Here is a 23,659-nt window from a genome sequence, read left to right on the forward strand (position 1 = left end):
TTCACCGATGTAGAATAGATAAAATAAATAATGAAATACATAAACAAACAAACTAACTAATTAACTAACTAACTTTAAACATTTTCTCACATCAGTGTAGATTTGGTAAGTGCGATTTCCCTCGTTTACCTATCAACTAAAACTAAATGACGTCAAGGATGCGTAAGATATCGATCCAGCCATTCACCGTTGAAAATAATTGTAACTCTTGTAGTACTTGCTTCTCAGTCAACCAATGAAAATGTTTGTAGGATAGATGTGAATGTCGGCCATGTTGTGGTTTTAAATGAGGAAGAAGCGGGAGAGGTTATCGTCTTAGCAAGTTTATTTGCAACATTTACTCATTCAGAATAGCGCCTCTTGACTTTAGAAGTCATTGTATCATGGTTGGGGGTAGTATTTAGTTGCGTAAAAGAGTGTTTTATAAACATTGGCGCGTCGACGGCGCTAACGTGGGCGACACTCACTCTGTTAGCCTTCTTAGCTAGCTAGCTAACTAGCCAGCTAGTTCTACTAGCTGCTAGCATAGCATGCTGGCTAACTAAAGAGGTTCTTTCCGACGATAAAGATAAAACCAACAAAGCTAGTTAGCAGTTAAAGCTAGTGGCTGCTTGCAGTAGCGTGCGAATGACGGAAACCGCTATCGTGAGTTTGCTGGTGCCTTGGCAGGCTAATTTGAAGCGCCTCTAAGTTATTTCTCGCCACAACTCTACTATACTTCAACATGTTCAATAAATTCTACGAATGGGTTGGAACAGGAATAGCTAGTCTCCGTAACGGAGCGCCTGCCAATGATCTACCGTTACCCGGCACCGCTGGAGTTTCTGAAGACGGTCCCCTCAGGAGAAAAAGGACAAATGACTGGTAAGTAATCTTTTGTGGGTTAGCTTGCTAGTTTCCGATTTTAATATCCTTTCTTGTTCTTGTAAATGTACTTGGCTAGTTAGGATAGATGTTACACGCGACTTTATGTGAGAATATATCCCATACTGTTAGTCCTTATAGGCTACTACTGCTGAACTGGGTGTTTACCAACAATTATGGAAGGAAGCGCGAAAACTATATTTGGCCCTGGACACCCAATTAAAACCCAACATTGCAACATGGGTTTGTAACTTGAAGTTGTAAGATGTTTTTGTAAGACGACCTGCCTTATTCCATTTTTAACCATGCCAAGCAGAGGGATTCGGAGAGGTTATGTTATATAACGTTAATGCATGTAGTCTTTAATTTGCCGGCTTATCTGTACAAAGTTTAAAGTTGACACTTTACAGTTTGAGTGGTCTTTGATACCTGATGGCAACAGTCAACTACGTTTGCTGAGCTCGTCAGCATAACATACCATGACCATCCAACACTTATAGGACATTGTGCACTGTAGAACCCAAGTGTTATTCTCTGAATGTCAAACGCTTTGATGCTGCAAGTGTATAAACCCTATAAAGTTCCTCCATCTTATCAGTGAAGTGATTGTATGTTTTCTGGACAGCATGGAGGATGGAGTGGCAGATGAGGAAGACAGGGCTGTTAAGAAGTTCCGTATGGGTAAGTGGTTGTAGCTGTCCCCGTTAAAAGTGAGATGTTGGACAAAAGTCAGCCTGAGTTTCTAACCAAGAATCTATGTGCAGGAGACCTAGTTGACTCTGTCAAGAGTGCTGCAGAAGGGGTGAAGACCCATGGCTCCAGTGTGGCATCGTGGGTACGAAACAGTGTGAGCCCAACACTGAGGAATATGTTGCCAGCATCCCCAGGGCCACCTCCGATGCCCATCATCCATCCTGCTGAGCCCACAGCCCCTGCCTCTCCTCCTGAAAGCCAGGTTAGCGTGAGATACTTGTTATTGTTGCTGATGGTTGAGAGGAACCTTGGTCTTGGTACAGATCAAAGGTGTGGTTTGTTGCTGTGAATGTATATTTATTATGTGTTTATTTTTTAGGAAAGTAGTCCATGTCCCGCCGGGGAAACCTTTGCTGCTCCTTCCACTTCGATGGAATGGAAGGTCACCTCAAAATCAGGTTAGAACATGTGGTTAAATGCAAAATGATTTAGATCTTACATTAGTGTTCCGTTCTTGCAGAGTTTTAGTGTAGGCGGCAAATTATGTTGATGTTTGTCCTTTTTGGACATGTCTGTATTTTCTTTTAAGGAATACATTTTCAAAAGATTGGTTGTCAGTTTCACATTGAATTTATTACTTTTCGTGATACCAGAAGTTTGTTCATGTCTTATTACATACACTGCTTTCTAATGCCTTTCCTTTCTTGCTTTTAACATTTAGATTTTTTAAGGACGGAGAAGTCTGTCAGCATCTCTAAAGTGTGCAGGCGACAGGCCTGCATGGCTCTACCCACCCGAGAGTCACCCAAAACCAACGGGCACTCCCTCTGTTTACCGCCCCCCACCAGCATTCCCAAGCCATGCCCCTCCCCTCGCCTGGGCAGACCCCTCAACCTGCGGCTGCACAGATCACCCAGGTGTGTGGGTGAACACATGCACCTCTGGACACTTTTCTGTGTCTGTGATTGCACTCCGAGTAACCTGACAGGCAGTTTTTAAACATACTTTTTTTTATTTATTTCTTGTGCGTCTGCAGCGTGTCCAGCAGCCCGGCATCCAGCAGAGGAAACGCCTCCTACACCAGCATGTATGAAAAGACCTTCCCCAGCCACACAGGGAGTCCCTCTTATGGCAGCCCTCGCCGGAATGTCAGAGAACGCCCACGCTGCACAGCCCAAGAGGTCAGAGGTCACCACATGGCTCTCAGATACAGCCATACGTGTATAAAGTACTAGAGATCCAGACTTAGAGTAGAAGTAAAAGTACTTCTACTATCAAAAAAGTGACTTGAGTAGAAGTACTCTTTTAAGCACCATAAAATTACTATTTAAGAACTGAAAGTAAAAGCAGATATGTATTAGTAACCTACAGCATTTTAATTGCTGTGTTCTAGAAGATCCTGTGTTTTGGTCTGGTGGAAATTTCTTAAGTCTAGAAATGAATAAACTGATGTGCCTGTGCATGGTACCGTCTGTGTGTTTGCAGTCAGTTCGCGAAGAGGAGAAGGAGGTGTACAGACAGCTTCTGGTAATGGTGTCTGGTGGACAGTCGTCGCTCTTTCAGAACGGCAGTTCACACGGTGGTCTTCGCTCTCACCGGGACTTGTGAGTGAACTTGATTTTCTATCCCTGATCTCGGTGCCATGGTTTCGATTTGTGGATTTCATCTGCACAGTTCATTCTAAATTTAATATGCAGTAATCAGGGTTTCCCCCAGAAAATTTGTTAGTTAAGGTGGTGTCTGTCCAGGGGAAGGGGGCGTCGCCGTAGCGTCCCCGCCGCATCGCCGCCACTGCCCTATGATGGGGGGGGGGGGGGGGGGGGTCGAGACCGTTGGTTGAACTGCAGCCGAGACCGAGTGACAACGACCGAGTCTTTTAGGAAGCAAGTCTGAGTCGAGACCGAGTCTTAAAGGAGTCAAGGCCGCATCAAGACCAACCAAAGAAAGGGGTTTTCATCATTTACATCACCAAGGATCATATAACAGTTCAATTCCCAAAGGGTAGAGAGGGGATTGTTGGCTACAGGAGCAGTCTAGCACACACTTGTCTAAATAACTTCTTTTCTGATTTACTTTAGACAAGGAGGTCAGCTGAAGTAAAACATTAGTAGGCTGTCAGCATTTCATTAATGTTGAAAATGTTGAATTTTGACACTAATGACAGCAATATACCTGGATTTCACATTCATTGTATCAGATTTAATTGAATCAGCAACCAATTAAACATCATTTAGACAATATTATACCTTAAAAGTGTAAGTTTACAACTCCAATGCAGGGACTTTTGTATCTTTCAAAACCTTTGCACTGCTCAGCATAGCACCATAGGATATATTTTAAAGCCAGTCAATATTATAATATTCTATTAAAACCAAGAATATTTGTAATGGTGGATATTTTAGAATATATCATGAAATAAAGATGAAACTGTATGAATATGTAACATTGCGACTGTATGGTAAAGTTAGTGAATTGTGATTTAGTAGCCTAAAGCTGCAATTCTTTGATTGAAGCTGTATATTGTGCGTGCCTGTTGCTCATATAGTAGCCTAAGAGAGCCGGAACGTTTTTAATGCTTTTTAAAACATAATTAGCGAGATTGTACCGCATTGAACGCTAATATTTTGTCACTAGCAACCAAATCTGTCATCTGTCAAATACAGTTGCATGTTCAGCTCTGAACAAAAACATTCAGGAATTATTTCTACAAAACGGAAACGTGCGTCTCGCCCGGTCGGGATGAATGAAACTGGCATGGGAGACAAGAGGCTACAGTTTAAAGTTTAAACTAGCCTGTGTAAACCTCAGACAATTTCAGTTTTACAACACGTGAATGAATAGCCGTCACAAGTTGTTGTTAGCTGTAGGCTAGATGGCACAAGTGTTTGTCACAACAAATTACAAGATGCAGTGGGCTATGCATTCATAGTAGACGAGTGGAACTCAAAAGTGTTATGCCGCTCATCCCACACATTTGGTAGATTCAACGGAGAACCATTCCTGTGAGAGTCGTCAAATCTAGCTACGTTTAGGCTATTTGTGTTCGCAGTCACTCTGAGATATGCGTGGCAGTGGCACTTGACCTGATATCAAATACTCATGCTGAATGAACGCGTCGCCTGTGCGCATAGGCCAACTCGATTTGAAAAAGTTTCTTTTTGTATGCGTTCTACAGAGAGGGGAGACTAGCGGCTACGGTTTGGAATGACATGGAGAAAACATGACAGAGTAATACGGCGAATATCACTATACATAATATATTTATTTATTTATTTATTTATTTATTTATTTATTGAAGACGCTAGTTAAGGCGGCAGCCCTCTGTTGTTAAGGCGGCCGCCTTAGCAGGAAAGCGCTGCGGGAAACCCTGGTAATATATATTTATATTGATATTTTTTGTGTTTAGTTGTTTGGTTGGTATATTTTCCACCTGAAATTTCCAAAAGCTTTTCATTTCATCTACCATGTTTTTGCACATGGCACGTGTATAGTGAATAATTTCCCCCACCTGTCCCCAGCACCAGCTTCCTGTCGTCCAGCCGGCGGCGGCTGCTGCAGTGTTCGTCGTCGGCAGGCTCGGAGTCCCTGGAGACGTACAGCGTCAGCGCCCCTCCCAGCCCACGCCCCGCCTCCAGCCAGGCGTCCAGCCCCAGAGCGGCCGACGGCAAGGCCTGGTCGCCGGAGCCAGACCTGCCGCCCGCCATCAAGAGCCCCGTGGCGGCCCTGCCGGCGTCTGCCCCCTCGCCCGCCGCGCTGCAGGACACCTCTTCTCAGGACACGCAGTCATCAGGTCAGCACCGCACCGCACAGCACAGCACAGCTAGTCAGAGGTTCTCACGGTGCTCACCCTGACGGAAGCTGCTATCCATGTGCTGTCAGGTCTTGCTTTTGGAGGTTGTAGTGATCAGTTCTGAGCCTTTGTAAACTGCCTGTGAAGCAGAAAGTGAAAGAAATCTAACCAAACCAAAGTGTCTATCGCAAAAGCTCACAGGAAGGCTTTCCATTTCTTTCCAGTATGTCACATTTGTGTGGTAAAGACTGTTGACCTGTTACAGGGCCTGTGGGGTGCCTCAGGTCATTTCATTGTGCTCCTCTCACTCCGACATATGGCTGATGCTTTTCCTCTACTGCTCCTGCGCAGCTCATGATGGAGACTCTGTGATTTTTGTGAAGGAGCAGCAGGGCAAGAGGCCAGACAGCTCCAGGTGAGCAGAGCTCATGGCAACCTTTCTCTCTTTCTCTCTCTCTCTCTCTCTCTCTCTCTTTCTTTCTTTCTTTCTTTCTTTCTTTTTCTCTCTCTCTCTCTCTCTCTCTCTCTTGCTCATGACTCAGTCCTAACCACTGTGCCCCCTTCTTTGCAGTGTACCCTGTTTCCAGGCAGAACTTTGGATCAAAGAACTGTAAGTTTATCCTCTCACAGAGTTTTTTTTTGTGTGTGTGTGTCTCTATTGGAAATCCTTGCGCTGTTTTATCCAAGCAGAGATGTTAAGGATTGGTGCTTGCAGTGCCTTTGCTAAAAGCTTGACTGTGCCTTGCAGGACTAGTCTGTACGATTCTCGGGCCCGGGAGAGACGGAGGTTGATTGAAGAGCAGGAAGCTCTCGCCTCCCAGCTGTTGCAACAGGTGAGCTGCTTTCCCTCTTCCCCGAAACACACCAGTCTCTCCCCACTTCCTGTCCTCTGATTTGATTTAACGCGTCTGCTCGTCCGTGCGCCTCAGCGTCTGACGGAGGAGGGCCAGATGGGCGTGAGCTCGGTGGAGCTGCAGGTCCGCGTTCCCCTGGAGAAGGAGGTGCCGCTCGCCCCAGTCGCCCCAGAGCCCACGCCGGCAGTGGAGGAGCCCGAGTTCCCCGAGTTTACTCAGGTGTGTCTGTGTGTCTTTCAAGAATCTTTCCAAATCTTGTCAGTGTAGGGTAGGCTTAAAGCGTTCTGTTGGCAGAGCATTTGCTGCAACAATAGCTTATGCTATAATGCATGGAGTTGCCTTCAACAGACTTGAGTGCGCTGTGCACGTCTGGGGAAAAATGATACCAGTCTTCTAGTGCTATTTTTTTGGAGCATTTCAATTGCGTCATCGACATAGTCTGACACAATTTGATTGCTTGGTTGTTTGATTCACTGATTGTGTACATAACAGGGTTTTTTTTTGTTGTTGGTTAATCTGTTGATCATGGACTCAGTAATTGTTCTGTCTCATTGTAATTTCTTGTGTGTGTATGTGTGTGTGTCTGTGTTTGTCTTTGATAGGTGATGGAGGGAGAGGTGAATAGAGCTCTGCGAGGGGGAAATCAGGACGAGATTCTGAGCGAAGGCTTCCGTCTCACCATCACGCGTAAAGACCTGCAGACGCTCAGCCATCTCAACTGGCTCAACGATGAGGTCAGAGGATCCCTCCTCCACTCCTGCCTCACACAGCCAGTAGCCACTGGCCTGCCTTCACTAGGAAATCACACACGACTGGAACATGTGGTCTAAAATTCAGGAGTGAAAAGTTGCACCGTGCCATCACCTTAAAACGTATACCCTGTTAGCGTGTATTTATTGCAGAATAAACGGCACAGTCTTGAGTAGAATACACAGTTTTGATTTCCCTGACGTGTTTCCAGTGCTCTTGAATGTCCTTAAATCAGCAATCAGCCTTAATCAGCAATCTGTAGTTTTTCTGTGTCTTTTGAAGATGTCCGCAGTCTATCTCAAATACTTTCACTTAGAGTTTTTTGTACTACTTGGAATGTTGAAGTTGTATAGATTCAATGCCATAAATGTTCATTTCATTTTAAACTAAATTTAAATACATTACATCACGGCTGGTGCCACCGGGTTGTTCAGTCCTCGGTGATTGTGACTGTACAGTATACTAACTACATTTTTTTTTTAACTTTTTTACCTCACCTTCAGGTGATCAACTTCTACATGAACCTGCTGGTGGAGCGCAGCAAGCGGCCGGACCTGCCCACCGTTTACACCTTCAACACCTTCTTCTTCCCCAAGCTGCGCAGCGCCGGCTTCTCGGCCGTCCGCCGCTGGACCAAGAAGGTGGACCTGTTCTCCCACGACATCCTGCTGGTGCCCGTCCACCTTGGGGTGCACTGGTGCCTCTCAGTGAGTACCGTCTCTTCTCCGAGCCCAGATGCCAGGTCATGAACCTCTGTTGTCTGGCTTTGGGAATAGACCTCTGAAGTTCGCCTACAAAAATAATCCAAAGCTGCCATCTTTGCCCATATAAGGAGATCCGGGAGTTAATTGAAGCTAACTGCCTATGGTAAGTTGCATTGTAAGTTAGCTCTGGGGTAGCAAAGATCAAAGTGTGCCATCTTCACCTACCGAAGATCACAATATCCACGGCAGTGGACAAAACTGTGTAGCGAAAAACGTCTGCATCATCATCAGTTTAACAGGTGCGATAATTGAAAATCCTCATGATATTTTCCCATAGAAAAAATCTCAAGATACTGGATCTCCTTATTTGGGCAAAGATGGTAGCTTTTTTGTAGGCGAACTTCAGAGGTCTATACAGCAGTCAAACTCCTGCAGCTGTGATTGATTGGTGCAGGCAGGGCATTGGGTCACACTTTGGCGCAGAGTTGATTTCAGCAATTGGATTGATCTGTTGAGGTGTTTGATTTTGTTCTGTGAATTATCTCAGTTCTATTTATTAATATTATTTACTGATCAGATTATTGCAATCATTACTGTAGTCTTGTATTGACATTAACTATGGTTTTGATGTACTGAATGGCATTCTAGCCTCGCAACTGTATTTTTACTGAGTTTAAAATGAAGTCAGTAGAGCAGAGCATTATGATGTCAGAAACGTTTAGTACACCATGAGCTCTGATCTGTTTGCAAAGCTTATTTTTCACTTTGTGTGCTTCCACAGGTTGTAGATTTCCGGAAAAAATGTGTCTTGTATTTTGATTCCATGGGTGGAAATGATGACGAAGCATGCAGAGTATTGCTGTAAGTTTTTCTCTCACCCTTGACAGCTGTGACTTGTAGCCTTTAACCATTTGAATGTGTTACGCAAAAGACTGATGATCATGCTATCCGTCCTCCATAGGAAATACCTGAAGCAGGAGAGTGAAGACAAAAGGGGGAGACAGTTGGACTCTTCAGACTGGACCCTGCACAGTAGAAAACCAAATGTGAGCGTTGCACCCGGAGAAAGCACATCGTTCCTCGTAAACAGGGTTGTTTTATGTTGCAGAGTTGGTCCTGTCTGTGGCTGATCTAAGGTTTGGTTTTGCAGGAGATTCCTCAGCAAATGAATGGGAGTGACTGCGGGATGTTCACATGTAAATATGCGGAGTACATCACCAAAGACAGACCCATCACCTTTACACAGGTAAGCATGCACCGAGGAGCTGAATCACAGCCCAAGTCATTCACTAAGAGTTAGAATTCTGTCCTTATACGATGAACTAACACGCCTCTTCTGTTGTTGCTCCCTGCCCCACAGAAACACATGCCCTACTTCAGGAAAAGAATGGTGTGGGAGATTTTGAACAGGAAACTATTATGAAAACTGACACTAGGTGAATTGGTGGCACCTGTACTCTGTACGCCTCAACTGCAGGCTTCAGTTTGGCCAGAGACACACAACACAGTATGACCAGCACCCATCCCTGCCCCCCATGGACGGATCCGCATGGACCCAGCTAAAGCTTTGTGCTAGCTTCAGCACACCACAACCAGGGACGCAGATCGGACATTTGAACATTTTATCCCTCGATGGCAAGCGTTTATTCACACGTCATGTCTCGTGCTCACTTTTTGTACGCCGTCTCCTAATATAGAAATGGGATGGCAGCTTTTAAGAAATTGGCCAAGGGCCAAAAGCTGTTGACTTGGCCTCTCCTGTACATAATCCTCATCTGATACAGGGAAAACATACTTTGTATCTTACCAGCCAGAATTCCAGGAGTAAATCGTGACAGTTTGTCACGTTATTTTCATGTATTTTCGTATTTTCTTTCGCATTATTGTATGTTTCTCTTGTTGAAAATGAACAATTGGAATAAAAAAGCGAAATGTGAAAATATAATCTCTTTGATTAAAAAATAAAGTTGAGCTCCAAGCCAGAAGCTGCAAATGTAATCACAAAATGAGAATCAATGTTTCTGGGGCCCCAACAGACAAACCCCTGAGTAATGTCTTGCCATCTTCCACAAAACTCTTTTGGAGAGTGTGCAAAAACCCTGTAATGTGCTGAAATGGATCAGCATAATATTATGGTGCAGTACACCTGTCCAGGCATATAATAAAGGGAGGGAGCAGTCACCCTAACCGGTCAAATTTGATTTACTGCCAGGGTAATCGAGCAACTCTCTGTTGGCTTGGAAGTTGGAAAAATTAAACATCTATCGGCCCAATCACATTGGGTATAGAGTGTAGAGTCGGTGGGCGGGCTTGACATAATGACGACTGAGAAGTTGTGACCGTTAAGCATGATTTCCCCACCCGCCGGCGTGCGCTGCAGGTGCCCCAGCCAGTTGCGCCACGGCTGGGGCCAACCTTGCGTGCAATTTGATTCACGCTGCTAAGGCAGCCTGTAAACTACCGCCCTAATTACAGTGCATGCAAATGCACTGTTCTGTTCTTCCTGGGCATCTTCTTCTTCTTCTTCTTCTTATTCTCCTAACCAGGTCCTAATTAGCTTCAACCGTTTAACGTAGAAACTTGGTTCAAACTTTGTTACGTAGGTCTTGAAAATAAGACTAAGTCTATGTATATTTCAGTTCTGTAAACTTGATACTTTTTGAGATATTAGCAAAATATGTTTCCCCATTGACTTTTCATAGACCTCTGAAGCTGCTATCCTTGCCCATATAAGGAGATCCGGGAGTTAATTGAAGCCAACTGCCCATATATGGCAAGCTTTTTTGTAGGCGAACTTCAGAGGTCTATCGCACTGCACTGCTGATTAAGCTGATTTGCACCTGTGTCAAGAGCCAGGTGCTCAAGGCCCTATCAAGTTTAATTGACAGCCAGTTAAATTAAACCTGCATTATCAGCTCTCTCTGTCTACCCATTCACTCATACACACACACACCTGACTGCAGCACTTCATATACCACACTTCTCCATGCACTCCACAACATTCTAACCTAACTCCCCCATTTCACTGCATCATAGAAAGCCATGCTCCTTACATCCACTTACATCCACTCACACACACACACACACACGCACGCACACTCACACGCACTCACACTCAGAGGTGGAAAAGTCAAGCTTCAGAGAGTAAAAGTCCAATCACGTATTGGTTTGGTTTGTACATTTAAGTTTGTTTCACATTTTATCTTATGTCTTGCTTTTGCATGCACTGGTAATTTCCTCGAAATTACGTTTTCTAGTTTTTGTTGTGACCCTCCTCGGCCACCGTAGATAGGGGACCAATCATAGAACGGGGGAAAGCAAGACGATGAGGTATGCACAGATGCATTTGATAGACATCCGTGGCGCCCAATGAACAGATCTAGGCATTTTTTCAAATACGAGAAAATGAACATTTGGTTCCCCGACCACGTCTCATTGAGAAGTGGTGGCGCTAGCCAGACTACTATCCTATTGCATGGAGAGGGAATTTGAGAGACAACCGTTTATCCCACCCCTCCGATTGAGCCCTGTCTATGGTGAGGCACTGAAGAGCATGCCTAGACGCCCTTGAGGCCTGCTGTGGCAATTGTCACGAGTGTATAATCTGGCCGTGGTCATCTTCCATCAGCCGTGGGAGATACCAGTAGAGGCCCATACACCAACAGCACAGAGGCCTATGGTGTCCCCATCCTCTAGCAGCAGCACAGAGGCCTATGGTGTCCCCTCCTCTAGTAGCACAGAGGCCTATGGTGTCCCCTCTAGCAGTAGCACAGAGGCCTATGGTGTCCCCTCTAGCAGTAGCACAGAGGCCTATGGTGTCCCCTCTAGCAGTAGCACAGAGGCCTATGGTGTCCCATCCTCCACCAACAGCACAGAGGCCTATGGTGTCCCATCCTCTAGCAACAGGGCCTGCAGTGGCGGGCAGTGGTGTGTGGTATGCCCTTTATTGTTTCTGTTTTATGTTTCCTGTTTCTTTCTTTTAGTTTAACATTACCTGTGTGCACATGGGTTATGTTAACTTGAGTCATTTTGGTGATTACTTTGCCGTAACTCGGCCTGCTCGGTGTCCTAACAGCTGTGTCTATTCCACCTGGAGCACCATCTGTCACTAAGCGCTTGTCTTTTTATGAGGGACTGAAACGGCTCTATGCATATATCCACTGATATTTGTCAGAATCATCAACACAACAAAGTATAAAGGTTTACCAATTCATTTATTCATTTATCTCGGACGATAAGGGCAGCGGTTTCTCTCGGCCCACCTGCAGCACCTGGATGTCCCACCAGTGGGCAGCGTTTCTCACTTTGGGAAACACTATTAGCGAAAGGATGGTCCAATTCCACACTGAGGTTTTGTCCATGTCCTACTGAGCTCAATCTCCTCTTAAAGCGGAAGGCCTTAGACAGAGCTGTAGTCATGCGGGAGAAGAAAGATGGGCTCTTGGTCTTCTGTAAAGAACCTGTAGAGAATGGCCAAAGTACACGATCAGTTCAGATCCACGTTGTCTTCAGTCATTGATTAAGAATAAAATCATACAATGACACTTACTGGGGAGACAGGCTGGGACCACTTTATTGTGGCGCTGTGGAAAACAAGAATTTAATGGAAAAAATGTTAGAAGCTTCTTTTTTAATATTTCCAAACACTTTGAAGACTGTTTGGAGGCCTAAGTTGAAAACCAAACCAAGCCTATGCAGACATAAAATGCAGATGTAAAACAAAACATATTGACTGAATGTACTCAAATTGATAAATAATCCTGTAATCTGTTGCATCTGCCTCTAAATAAGGGATAGCTATAGCCAATTACCTTGGATGAGAAAAGCCTGAAACGCTTGGTCCTGTGTAGGCTACTTTAGGCGAGGAGAGTGTCTCCTCATCTTCCTGCATTTCCCCCACATCTGAGCCTGCGTCACAGACATGTATCCCTATCTGCTCTTCAGAACCAACAGGGATGGATGGAATGGAAGAGGAGCTCTTCCCCACATCACTCATGGTATCCTGAGAGCCTGAGTTATATTATAGCCACACATACTTGGTATCCCAGAGTTCGCATGCGGAGAGGAGACCTGAGGGTCTGTGGGCAGCTCCTCTTTCCCAGCTTCAGGGGTATTGCTTACCACAGATTTGAACCCAGATTTGGTCCTCTTAGACACAGAAGCTGTGCCTGTGAACAAAATACAACAATATGAACACACTGTGCTTTGACAATTGGCTGTTTTCAAGTTCAGTGAATATTAAAATATGGAATAATAAGCTATGTGAGGTGTGACTGGTTCAATTACCCTTCGGACGACGCTTACGGCATCTGAGTTCATCCCTGGCCTGACTGACCACCACATCGGTTAAGGCCTCGGCCCTCCAGGGCTTCCAGCTCATGACGGCCCAGCAGGCTGGACACAGACCGTAAAGAGGAGTCGTCCAGAGCACCACTTGGCAAATGATGTCCGTTGTCCGTCCATCTCCACTGTTCTGGAAGGCCTCTGGAGCTTCCGATTCATGGCACGGCCGGCTGGACACAGGACATGATGAGGGGTCGTTCAGAGTAGGCTACCACTGGCAGAGGACAGGCGTCCATCTCCAATACACCAATACGCCTCATGAAGTTCCCCTGTCTGGCACGGTGTTTCAGGGACACCCAAGAATAGCTCCAAAGAGCTCTTAACTGCCCTCTCCATGAATATGGAGAGCACAGAGGAGAAGAACACTTTATGCAGGCGTTGGTGGCTCTAGAATGGGTTTGGTCTGGCAGTCAGGGATAGATGATATTCTCCCCGAAAAGGTGTCCAGGAGCATTTGATAAACTCGGCAGCTAAGGGCCCTGGGGGAAGTGTTATGTGGCCCCTGCTGGACTCCCACAAAGACTTTGCCCAAGCCAGCCAGTGGCACAGAATGGGACAAGTCTGAACTCTCACTATCCTCTTATCAGATGGTGCCATGGACACAACTGCGGTGAATATGCTGTCGGCCATGATGGTCGCCTCCTCAGTCAAACGCTCCATGAGGAGAGGGGCGTTTCGATCACTGATGAGGTTGCAGCTGCGCCCATACACACACGCAGCCCTCAGTGGGGCCCTCCAGCCTCAGTGCACCTCTCCTGGTCTGCAGTGCGCTAGCTGCCTCATACTGTGTATGTGTGTGTGTGTGTGTGTGTGCGTGCGCGCGCATGTCCAGCCCACCCTACAGATCGAGGCGGAGGACATGCTGAATGGGGAAGGGCCTCGCGAGAAAAACAGCCACCTGCATCACGGACCGTGCTCCACCCACTGCAAAGAAAAGAATTCCACCAGGAGTTGGAAGCTCCGTTTTCCTGGTGGGGATCACCTGCGCCAGACAGAACTCTTGTGCGGCCTGAGGCCGAACCATCTTCACGGTGTTGGGCAGACTCCTGGGGCAGGTGGTATTTTCTTTAAAGTGGACCACAGCCGCACATGCAAGCAAATATATATAACGACCTGTGTGAACTATATCACTGGACTTCCTAATACCTGAAGGTCAATGATGGAATGGCTCGTGTCAAATCCACAGGCTCCTTTCATTTATCAGAAATTTTAGCATCATGATTTTGTATTGAAGCCTTTAGTCGATGTCACTGACCTTCTTAACTCTCACTTTTTGATAACACCAGTGCCAATTTACCATTGATGAAGACCTAAAGTAACACCAGTGACTCGCAGAAATTACATGTAAACATGTGTAGGCCTACAATTTAAAAAAAAAAAATTAAGCTGTCCCTTATGTGTTTTCTTACAGCACATCAGTATTAGTATGTTTTCTTGGCTAAAGGGTTTCGCAGAAGCTAGCCCTACGGTATTTTTAATGGAATGATTTACAAAGACACTGTCCTTGGCTTTTATCCTTGTTAAAAGTGTTTTTGTCATCCACATCAGGACCAGAGCCGTCAAATCAACGCCTGTTGATAATTATGATCAACAACGAAGACCTACATGTTTCAAAGGTTTTGGTTATTTGAGGTGGAGCATGTCTGCAGACAGTGAAAAGATATTGGATGCATACTGACTGAGAATGGCTGCGTGCGAAAGCAATGTGATTGTCGGGTGTGATGTATAGTACAGTATTCTTGCTTTTAGAAGCCTATTTGCTTACTTTCTTTTCTATGACCATACCCAGCTGTTGGCTGGTCATATTCATAAGTACATTATCTGTTATCTACATGGAAATTGTGACACTTGACCACATTTCATACATTAATTGACATTAGTCGACATTACTTGAAATTATTATCGAGAATGCTGCTGCAACGTCCACAAGTTTACCCCATGACAGGTCACTTCTAACTTATGGAATTTGAAAAGCAATCGATATGATTGTACATCCTTTCTCTGATTCCCTTAAACATTTACATCCCAATAGAGAGCCATGACTCCCTTAATTAATTGAATGAGACATCTGGAGGGCTTTGACCTTACTTAACACAGAACTCTTAGTAAGGTCAAAGCTGTATTTAAGATCACAGTTTTACCAGCCGAGTGTGTGGCTGTGGATGATTTTCTTTTAAAAGACAGTTCCGCAACATTTGTGAGCCCTCCAGCTCTGAGGTCAAATTAAGCTTTAGGTTATGTAAAATGTATCATTGTTAGGGAGTTTGTATGCTACTAAAACACAACACACAGGCAATACAGTAGCTATTGGTTGAAGTGAAAATTCAACAAAAAACTTTGAATGGACTGAACACTGTTGAACAGCAAAGAACAGGGTGAACTTTAACGTCATCAGATAACAGAATGCATGGATGAGTGGATGGTGTTTGGAGAGGACCAGCACCTTGGGTAGAGCCAGAGCAGCCCACTGGTAGGACATCCTCTCTTACTCACGGTCTTATCTGTGGCAGCTGCATGGGCTCAGAAGTGACCGGGGCGACTGGACATTGACAAAAGACTGAGAGGTGAAGTATTGGACAGTTTATTCCTAAGCCATCCATCAAAACTGCTTAAAGCTACTTTGCATGGGAGTGATGTTCAGCGGATTGGCATGGACACGGGGTATGGAGGCGAAGACAGGGGGCAGACTCGCCCCAGAAAAAGTAGCACCATCATAGCATATGCGGGGCAATACATTTCTAGTCTACCACAGAAATTCTACTGGGCTTTCTATTTCCTTTTGTTCAGTCGACTGACATTTAAAAGCATTTTAAAAATGAATCTTTTCTCTCTGACCTGACCTTGCGTAATAGCAGGTGTTGTACGGAATGAAACCTGCAAAATGTGTTTTTTTTTGCCTATGGCCTACATTACACTGCCGTGTAATTCTACAAGATGAATTAGTGACATTTCTAAAAGAACTGCACATTAATGGAAACCCCCACTGCCATCAGAACAAAATAGCTTTAAGCAGTTTGTTAATTGTTTCACATAAAATCTTTTAATTTGTTAAAAATAAAGCCACATCATTGCAAAAAAGGACATGTTGATTGCTGGATGACCTCTTGACCTGTACAAAAAAACATTTTCACTGTAGCGGACAGCTTAAGAATTCAAAATAACACTTCAAAAATAAAAGAACAAATAAATCATACTAAAGTTCTAAAACGACACATGGTGTAGCCTCAATTTTCTCATTTAACTCTGGACTCCCAGAATAATAAAAAAAAATGGTTGTTTTACGTGCAGAAAAATAACGTTTATCTCTCTGTGTTTGTAGCCTTTGTTTGTTTGTTTGTTTGTTTGTGTGTGTGTGTGTGGGGGGGGGGGGGGGGCTTTTGGTGTGCATCAGTCTCTGTCTATGCATGTATGTCTTACACTACAGTGAGTGAATGTGTGTGTGTGTGTTGCTTGCTTTTGATGTTTTCTTAGCCAGTTTCGTTCATTTCATTGCTTTAGCTTTAGAGTCTCTTCTTTAAATGCAGCAGTTTGAGCACTCTGTGCAAGCAGTTCTCCACACAGGGCTAGCCTGCTGCCCAGAAGGAACCAAAATATGTGTGGTAGAATAAAAATGTCTCTCCTTTTTGGTTGTGTTTTTTTTTTGTCTTTTGTCTTCTTTTTTTAGAAAAAAAAAATCTGTTCCATTCCTTGTCTTCAACATGTCCGTGTTTGTCCATGTAGTGTTTTGAGAGTCTTTCAGCACTTAGCTTCAGGTAGACCGTGTCCTTGTCCCAGAGAGCAACACTCTCTAGCACACAGTGGACCTCCACAGGATTCACACTGGAAAATACAGTGGTCACATCGTGTAAGTACACAAACATTACATTATTATTACATTACATTACTTTACATTTGGCTGACGCTTTTTAACCATAGCAACTTACAACATGGTAAAAACATTTAAGCTTTTTAGAGCATTTCTAACAACAAATTAAAAACCACAATAAGTGCATCAATGAGTGTAATAAGTGCATCAATGAGTGCAATTGTCTGTAGTAGTACTATGAGAGGAGACCTACAAACACACACGCACACACGCACACACACACATGAAGTACACCTGCATTCCCTTCTATAGGCAACACCTCTCCCCGGGTAACTATGGAAAGAGCCCATGTACACACATCTGCTGGCATTACAGTGTATTGTTATGATTAGCGCAGCGAGGCTCTCCCCTTCAGCGTAGCGGAGCCGACTCACCTCCTCCTCATTTGCTGTGCTGGTAGGAGTAGGTGGTGTGTTCCGTCGGGGTCTCTATGGCGACCTGCTGTTGTGGAACGTTGTTTTCCTGCGGGAGACAGAGGCAAGCGTTACCCCAGGAATAGGCATACAGTATATACGCTCCCCGGTGCTCTCCGCGCCCTTTTTTTCCCTGTCGTTTCTCACCTCTACTGCGACGCTGGAGGGAGGCACTTGAGTGTACTGGGGGATGTAGGTCCCTTGCATAGCCGTGTTGGCAGGCATATACTGGAAGAGAGAGAGAGAGAGAAAGAGAGAGAGAGGGGGGGGGGGGGAGGGGGAGAGGGAGAGAAGGGGGGAGGAAGGAAGAGTTCCAAGAAGGGACAGGTTACAAAACTGGACCGACTGCGCATGGGATTTCATTAGTTCCCTCACCACGAAAACCTCCGCCTCAGACTGGAGACATAACATATGCCTGGTGTGTCTGATGAGAACCAGACGCCCGCGCCGCTGCCAGGCCGCTCTGGAGCAGGCTGGAGGCGTCTGCTGTTTCTGCCCTGCCCCTCCTGGGACTCCAGCCCTACGCTGAGCTGATAGGACGCAACAGAGGCCACTAGAAGGAGCCGTGAGACGCTCCGCACAGCGTCCGCTTTCATCTCAGCAGCACAAGTCTGATCCATTCTCCTGAACAACACTATACCAGACTACTCAGCTGGGGAACAGCCCAGAACAGAGCCACGCCATGTTACAGGCGGAGGATCAAATGAATTTGTAACAAAATGACATTTAACAGTTGCTATCCCTGATACAGTATGTACAGCCAAACTTATTATAGATTATAGTATTATATTATAGAAGAGGGGGTTCCTTCCTATCCAGGGGTTTCATCAGGTCCCTTTCCACAGGTGTATACAATCAAGCACCTTGATTATCAATGCAGACTGCATGGTGCTTGATTAATACACCTGTGGAAAGGGACCTGATGAAACCCATGAATAGTAGAAAACACCAGAACTATTAAGACAAATAATCCGGACTGAGAGTGGGCCTTGTGGAGCTGCTGGGATGGACTCACCGTGCCGGCGCTGCCCAGAGATAGGTGGCTGAGCTGCTGCGCGAGGGGGCCCATCATGGAGGTGGGCTGGATGGACATGGGGTGCTCCATGGTGGGCGTCAGGACGGTTCCCTGCGCGCGCGCACACACACACACACACACACACACACACACACACACACACACACACACACACACACACACACACACACACACACACACACACACACACACAGATAGATCATGATAAGATAAACGTTTACAGACATGTTCGCTCTCCCTTTGTCCCTCTCACTCTCACTCAGACGTACAGATAATGACGAGAAAAAATGTAAACATTCCTTCCACACACACACACACACACTCTCATGTTCCCTCTCTCCCGAGTGTGTCTTTCCCTTGCACATTCTGTGTCCCACAACACACACACACACACACACACACACACACACACACACACACACACACACACACAGGCCCCCAGTGACTCTGGAGCAGATGGCTGAGTGCTTACTGTGGGCTGCATGAGGTATGACTGGGGATGCATCCAGGATGGACTGTGTACCTGCAGCAGAGAAGGAAAGACAAGCAATCTGAAGCAATCTGTGTGTCGAATACAAAAAGGTTTGGGTGTCTACAAAGTTAACTGAACAATCTGGGCATCACTGAAATACAGTTTTTCTCAATTGCTTTAATGCCTTTGTCAACTCTTACAACATGCTTTCAACTAAACAATGAAGGCCTAAACAGAAGCCTCAAGCCAAAATGGCACATTGACAGTGACAAAATATGTGAAACAGTTTTCAATATGAGGAAATTCAGCCCTAATTGTTGCTGTCTGTGCTGTTGCTGTTATCGCTTGATAATTTGCATAGTTGCGGTATGTTTAAAAAGACAAACAAGCGTATCACAGCATTAATTATATTCATTCCTCCCAAGATGTAACTGTCAGTGTCATGTAAGCACCTAGACAAATTCATACAGTGAGTAAGCATGTCAGCTTTTGTACTGCCTTCTTCACCAACTAGGCCATACAGTACTTCCTCTAAATGTGCCTTTGGCCTCTTTGATAGCAATAGCAACACAGAACAGAGGTGGTATCTCTTGCGGATAAAGATTGATTGAAGACTTGTGCAAAGGAGTTTCACACAGTGACATTACACATTCATAATTGCAATCTATTAGCTGTGAATAGATGCATCCCATTTGTTCCAACAGTTCATTCAACAGAGTTTGGAGTCTTTCTATGACTGCTATGTTAAATGTCAGTAAGTAAGTGTTAGCACATTTGCAAGTGATGACTTCTGCTAATGCTAAGAAGGTGGTGATGATGAAGAAATGCATATTAGCAATTGAGAAAAAACTGTAATAATCTTCACTGACTAAAATGCTGTAAGCTTATTCACCGCATGAAATAATTACAGAGCAACAAGTTATTGTTTCATTTCATTATGACAATCAGGCTAGAGCGATACTAAACAGACTACACACCACCTCTTGTGCCTGTACAAGTAAGGGCCTTTGGAGGCTTTAGCTACCGAGACTGCTGCACTCACCTGATAGGTGGAGACGGGAGAATGCATATACGGTGAATTGGAAATCTGTGCAATCATTCGGTTGGGGGCCATGCTGTAGGGAGATGAGTAGAACCTAAAACCCAATAAAGGTCATCGTCATCACCCTCCAAAATGAATCACAAGGTGACAATGTCTCTCGTATGGAAAAGTGAAATGCTACATTCGTTCACGTACCCATTCTGTAAGGCTGGGGTGGGGTCATAGGTCAACGTCATTCCTCCCTGTGACAGGAAGAGAATAGCGTTTACACAGTCCTCTGAACATTAAAACCTCTCATCTCATTTAGATCCATGGCATTTTCATCATCTGGTCTTTAACAAAAGTCATGACTTGCTTATGCATACGACCCCTTACACACCAGCAATCAGGTAGTCAGAAGCTAAAACATTCACATAAGCAAAAGTCTTAGAGTGGACTGATAATGGCCGCGTTTCCCAGATTCGTTCAGAAGCTTCTATAGAACGCTCTTAGAGCGCTCCTAAGAAGTTCTTAAACTTAAAGAGCTTTTTAACGAATCTGGGAATCCCGGCCAATGTAATTCTGGGGCGAGCCTCGGTTATATTGGACTCTCGGCAGGGTCAGTCTGTCAGGTTAAGCTTTGCCTGTGGCGCGAGACGAGGCCCAAACTCACCGTCTCCCCTTCCCGCGTCCAGGGCCGCCCGTTCTGCTGGTACCTGCCCTGGCTCTGCCGCTTCTTCTGCCCCCCGTCTGCAAACTTGCACAGCAGGGGCTCTGTGGGCACTGGGGGGGGGGGGGCAGAGGGCAGGGGGGGGGGGGCGAGGGCAGAAAGCAGAGGGCCAGTTTTAGATATGAATCTCAATAAGGGGGCGGGGGGGCATCTCATAAAAGCATAAAAGGAGGAATAAAAATATGATGTACCTGGCACGCCAGGAGGAGTCTTTATATATTTGCCATTAAAATGTTGAATGATGGTCTCACATTTCTCTGTTGACTCCATCCTATTAAGCAGACCGTAAAATGCACATTAAAATGAGGCACCGTAATGGCAGGCTGATCACTTTTTTTCTAGCAGGTTGTGGGGATGAAGAATGCTGTGTAATAAAAAATAAAAAAAAAGCCTCACTGATGAGGCCTGATAATTTTCCAGTGTGGCTCTGATAATGAATGAATACGATAGGAGAATGGAAATAAAAAAAAGTAGTCTCAAGAGTAACTAAGGAGGCCTGGAAAGTCATTTCAATAAAGTGTGTTCGCCACTGAAGGGGATCAGTTCTCTGTAATCGCTAAGCTCTGTATGCCACACTGATTTCGACGAGATGTGCGAGATCAGACTGTGTGCGGCTGAGGGCAGTGTGTGAGGCAGGTGTGTGCAGTCATGACCCTACTGTCCATCTGTCCTGTGCTGCGTGCAGTGCAGGTGTCATGTGTCGTGTCCGCCAGCAGGGGGCCGGGCTGCAGCAGCAGCAGCGGGGTAGAACTGACCTGGCAAAGCCTACGCCGCGGCTGGTGCCGTTGGCGTCGCGGAGGATGCGGGTGGAGATGACCTGGCTGAAGGGCTTGAGCATGCTCTCCAGCTCCTGCTCGTCCATGGACATGGGCAGGTTGGAGATGTACAGGTTGGTGGGGTCCTGCTCCTGTTGCTGGGGAACGGAGAGACAGATTGGATGCCTTCATTAGAGGGCTGTGGCGTGCGGTGAGAGCAAGCCTGTGTCTGACACTACAGCCGCACTCTGTTGAAAGATTTACACCGTGACGCTAACTGAGGCATACCATTTCTAACCGAGTTGGAAATACGATTAGAACATTGAGGACTTGTTGTAGTGTGTGTGTGTCGAGGCACTTTGTAAATCTGACAGGACTTTTTTATTCACTCTGGGGGATGAAGGGTGTACTTTCCCGAAGATGTATGGCCCTTATTCTAGACATTTCGAAGTCAAACGTCTGCTTCCATAAACCTGAGTGTGAGATGTTTTCCCAGATCGACAGTTTGACGCGAGCAAGCACAAATTCGAGCGACAAGACGCCGGGTGTTGAGCTGAAAACGCTGCTTGAGTTATTCGAGTCTGGAGATATGGAAGCCATAAAAGAGGAACATTCCACAGTCTGGAAAAAAGCGCGCGCACACACACACACACACACACACACACACACACAGCCATCTCCATATGGAGCTGTGCAAACTATAGAATGTGGAGCCAGTGCGCAGCAGTGGGTGTCCTCAGACAAAAATATGAGCTATGGGAGAGCCGCAGTCAAAACAGCGGTGCAAAGATGGCAAGGGGAACCGTGCGGTCTGAATAGGGGTGATAGAGAGTCAGACAGGACAAGAGAGAGGGGAGGGAGGATGAGAAGGAGGGAGGGAGAGAGAGAACAAGGAAGAGGGGGGGAGGGCTGAAATAAGAGCTGGGTTTTCAGGAAAGGAGGCGGGAAGAGGGGAGAAGGGGGGGGATCAGCTGAGCCAAAAGAGAGAGGGCGGAGGGCGAGAGTGCGGACGGAGAGGTGGTGGGGCGGGGAGGAGGAATGCGCTGGAGATGGAGGGAGAAGATAGGCTGGCTGTACTCGGCCTGAACCCTCTCTCAGGGGAGCCCCGTCCTCTTTCTCCCGAAAAACTGGCGGTGGGAGCCGGGGGTGGAGGGGAGCGACTATTACACAAGCCCCTCGAGTCGGGGAGAAGAAGACAGGGCCTTTGTGTGAGGCTGTGTGTGTGGACGAAGGACTGAGGAGGCTGAATGGAACAACTCCTAAACCAAGGAACATGATAACGGCACACACACCACTCCCAGCTTCCATACAGCCTACTCCCAATCACATCCTGGCTTTTTCATTCTGAACCATGCCGGCTGACATTTGAACTAATCAGTCTGATGTGTACATCCTGTTGTTTTACACAAAGTACTATCAAAACAAAAAAGATCTATGTCTTGAGGTTCCGTATATTATACAGTTACAAACACACCAAGAGATTGAACTAGACTAGTTAAAGTGCCTGATTTCAGATCACTGCAGGCAAAGTGCATTTGTAGTTCATTTCAAAGTAAATTTGTGACATTTAATTACTTTTCCCCACAATGTCAACAGAGAAGGTTTCAACCTTTCAAGTAATAACATGTATCTAATTTCAAGAAATAACATGTATCTAACTCTAAGTAATAACATGTGTCAAATCTTAAGTAATAACATGCTTCAAAGGTGATCAACAGCAGAAATGGCAACTAATTTATTTAAATCATCAAAATGATTATAAATTCAGGTTTTTATCACCTTCAGATATGTGCCAACTCCATCAAATCATATTTTCTTGCTATTTATACATATTTTTAAAATCTATTTTGCATCTTGCTTTGTCCCATGGCTTCAAGAAAGTATAATATACCAATTGCATACGGACGGTACATTCATGCCTTCACTCATACTCAGGTGCCCCCTCCCCCTAAACACACACACACACACACACACACACACACACACACACACAGTATCCCCACACACCTACACCACACTCCGGACCCTTCTCCATGACCTCAATTTCACAGGCTGGGACGAGACCAGCGCCACCTTCCAGTGGACTCAGTCTGCGAGACACCGTGATTTACATAGGAATTAAAGAGCCGGAGCCTCGTCCTCCTCTCGCCCGGCAATTATTAGACACACCGATTCAATTCGCCGGCTTATCGTCTGAGTGAGCACTTGAGCCGTTTCTGCGTGTCACTTGCATAAACAAATTAGCGAGCGGTGGCAGAGATAGCCGAGAGATAGCGAGCCCCGCGATTCGCCCTGTTGCTGCTTTGCATATTCATGACTTTTGGTGTGCAGATGAGATTAAAAAGCTGTAAATGTATTACAAACTCATC

The 23,659-nt window shown here is 45.6% G+C and overlaps 2 protein-coding genes and 1 long non-coding RNA gene across 4 annotated transcripts in view; 1 reads left to right on the plus strand and 2 right to left on the minus strand.

The window, feature by feature from the left end:
* The first annotated feature begins 250 nt into the window (after nucleotides 1-250).
* Nucleotides 251-9,595, plus strand: senp1 (SUMO specific peptidase 1). Its single transcript, XM_062541232.1, has 18 exons — nucleotides 251-864; nucleotides 1,490-1,545; nucleotides 1,629-1,819; nucleotides 1,937-2,015; nucleotides 2,279-2,474; nucleotides 2,594-2,738; nucleotides 3,043-3,161; nucleotides 5,076-5,347; nucleotides 5,699-5,762; nucleotides 5,919-5,957; nucleotides 6,096-6,180; nucleotides 6,277-6,420; nucleotides 6,804-6,935; nucleotides 7,455-7,658; nucleotides 8,437-8,516; nucleotides 8,617-8,701; nucleotides 8,806-8,901; nucleotides 9,016-9,595. The coding sequence occupies exons 1-18, from the start codon at nucleotides 725-727 to the stop codon at nucleotides 9,076-9,078; spliced, it is 2,190 nt and encodes a 729-aa protein (XP_062397216.1). The 5' UTR covers nucleotides 251-724; the 3' UTR covers nucleotides 9,079-9,595.
* Nucleotides 9,596-12,095: 2,500 nt separating this feature from the next.
* On the minus strand, nucleotides 12,096-12,844 carry LOC134088307 (uncharacterized). The gene is made up of 3 exons (XR_009939945.1): nucleotides 12,467-12,844; nucleotides 12,205-12,238; nucleotides 12,096-12,115 (listed from the first exon to the last, which is right to left on the minus strand). It is a non-coding gene; the product is annotated as an uncharacterized LOC134088307 (long non-coding RNA).
* Nucleotides 12,845-16,019: 3,175 nt separating this feature from the next.
* The window catches only part of rbms2b (RNA binding motif, single stranded interacting protein 2b), a 20,857-nt gene continuing 13,217 nt past the window's right edge, over nucleotides 16,020-23,659 (minus strand). For both annotated transcript variants that reach the window (XM_062541233.1, XM_062541234.1), the window contains exons 5-14: nucleotides 21,291-21,448; nucleotides 20,727-20,806; nucleotides 20,479-20,588; nucleotides 20,022-20,068; nucleotides 19,827-19,920; nucleotides 18,785-18,835; nucleotides 18,292-18,402; nucleotides 17,424-17,504; nucleotides 17,238-17,325; nucleotides 16,020-16,817 (exon numbers count right to left, since the gene is read on the minus strand). In XM_062541233.1, coding sequence (XP_062397217.1) covers nucleotides 17,245-17,325; nucleotides 17,424-17,504; nucleotides 18,292-18,402; nucleotides 18,785-18,835; nucleotides 19,827-19,920; nucleotides 20,022-20,068; nucleotides 20,479-20,588; nucleotides 20,727-20,806; nucleotides 21,291-21,448 — 813 coding nt within the window. In that variant the 3' untranslated portion in view covers nucleotides 16,020-16,817; nucleotides 17,238-17,244. The remainder of the gene's footprint in view (nucleotides 16,818-17,237; nucleotides 17,326-17,423; nucleotides 17,505-18,291; nucleotides 18,403-18,784; nucleotides 18,836-19,826; nucleotides 19,921-20,021; nucleotides 20,069-20,478; nucleotides 20,589-20,726; nucleotides 20,807-21,290; nucleotides 21,449-23,659) is intronic.

Source organism: Sardina pilchardus, chromosome 7 (assembly GCF_963854185.1).
Source record: "Sardina pilchardus chromosome 7, fSarPil1.1, whole genome shotgun sequence".
In the NCBI taxonomy this organism is placed as follows: Eukaryota; Metazoa; Chordata; class Actinopteri; order Clupeiformes; family Clupeidae; genus Sardina; species Sardina pilchardus.

Excerpts from the sequence above, each read along its gene's own strand:
- senp1 (XM_062541232.1), top strand. The coding sequence starts at position 725 with ATGTTCAATAAATTCTACGAATGGGTTGGAACAGGAATAGCTAGTCTC. Across the intron at positions 1,546-1,628 it reads TGTTAAGAAGTTCCGTATGG|GAGACCTAGTTGACTCTGTC; the intron begins GTAAGTGGTTGT and ends ATCTATGTGCAG. Across the intron at positions 2,475-2,593 it reads CGGCTGCACAGATCACCCAG|CGTGTCCAGCAGCCCGGCAT; the intron begins GTGTGTGGGTGA and ends GTGCGTCTGCAG.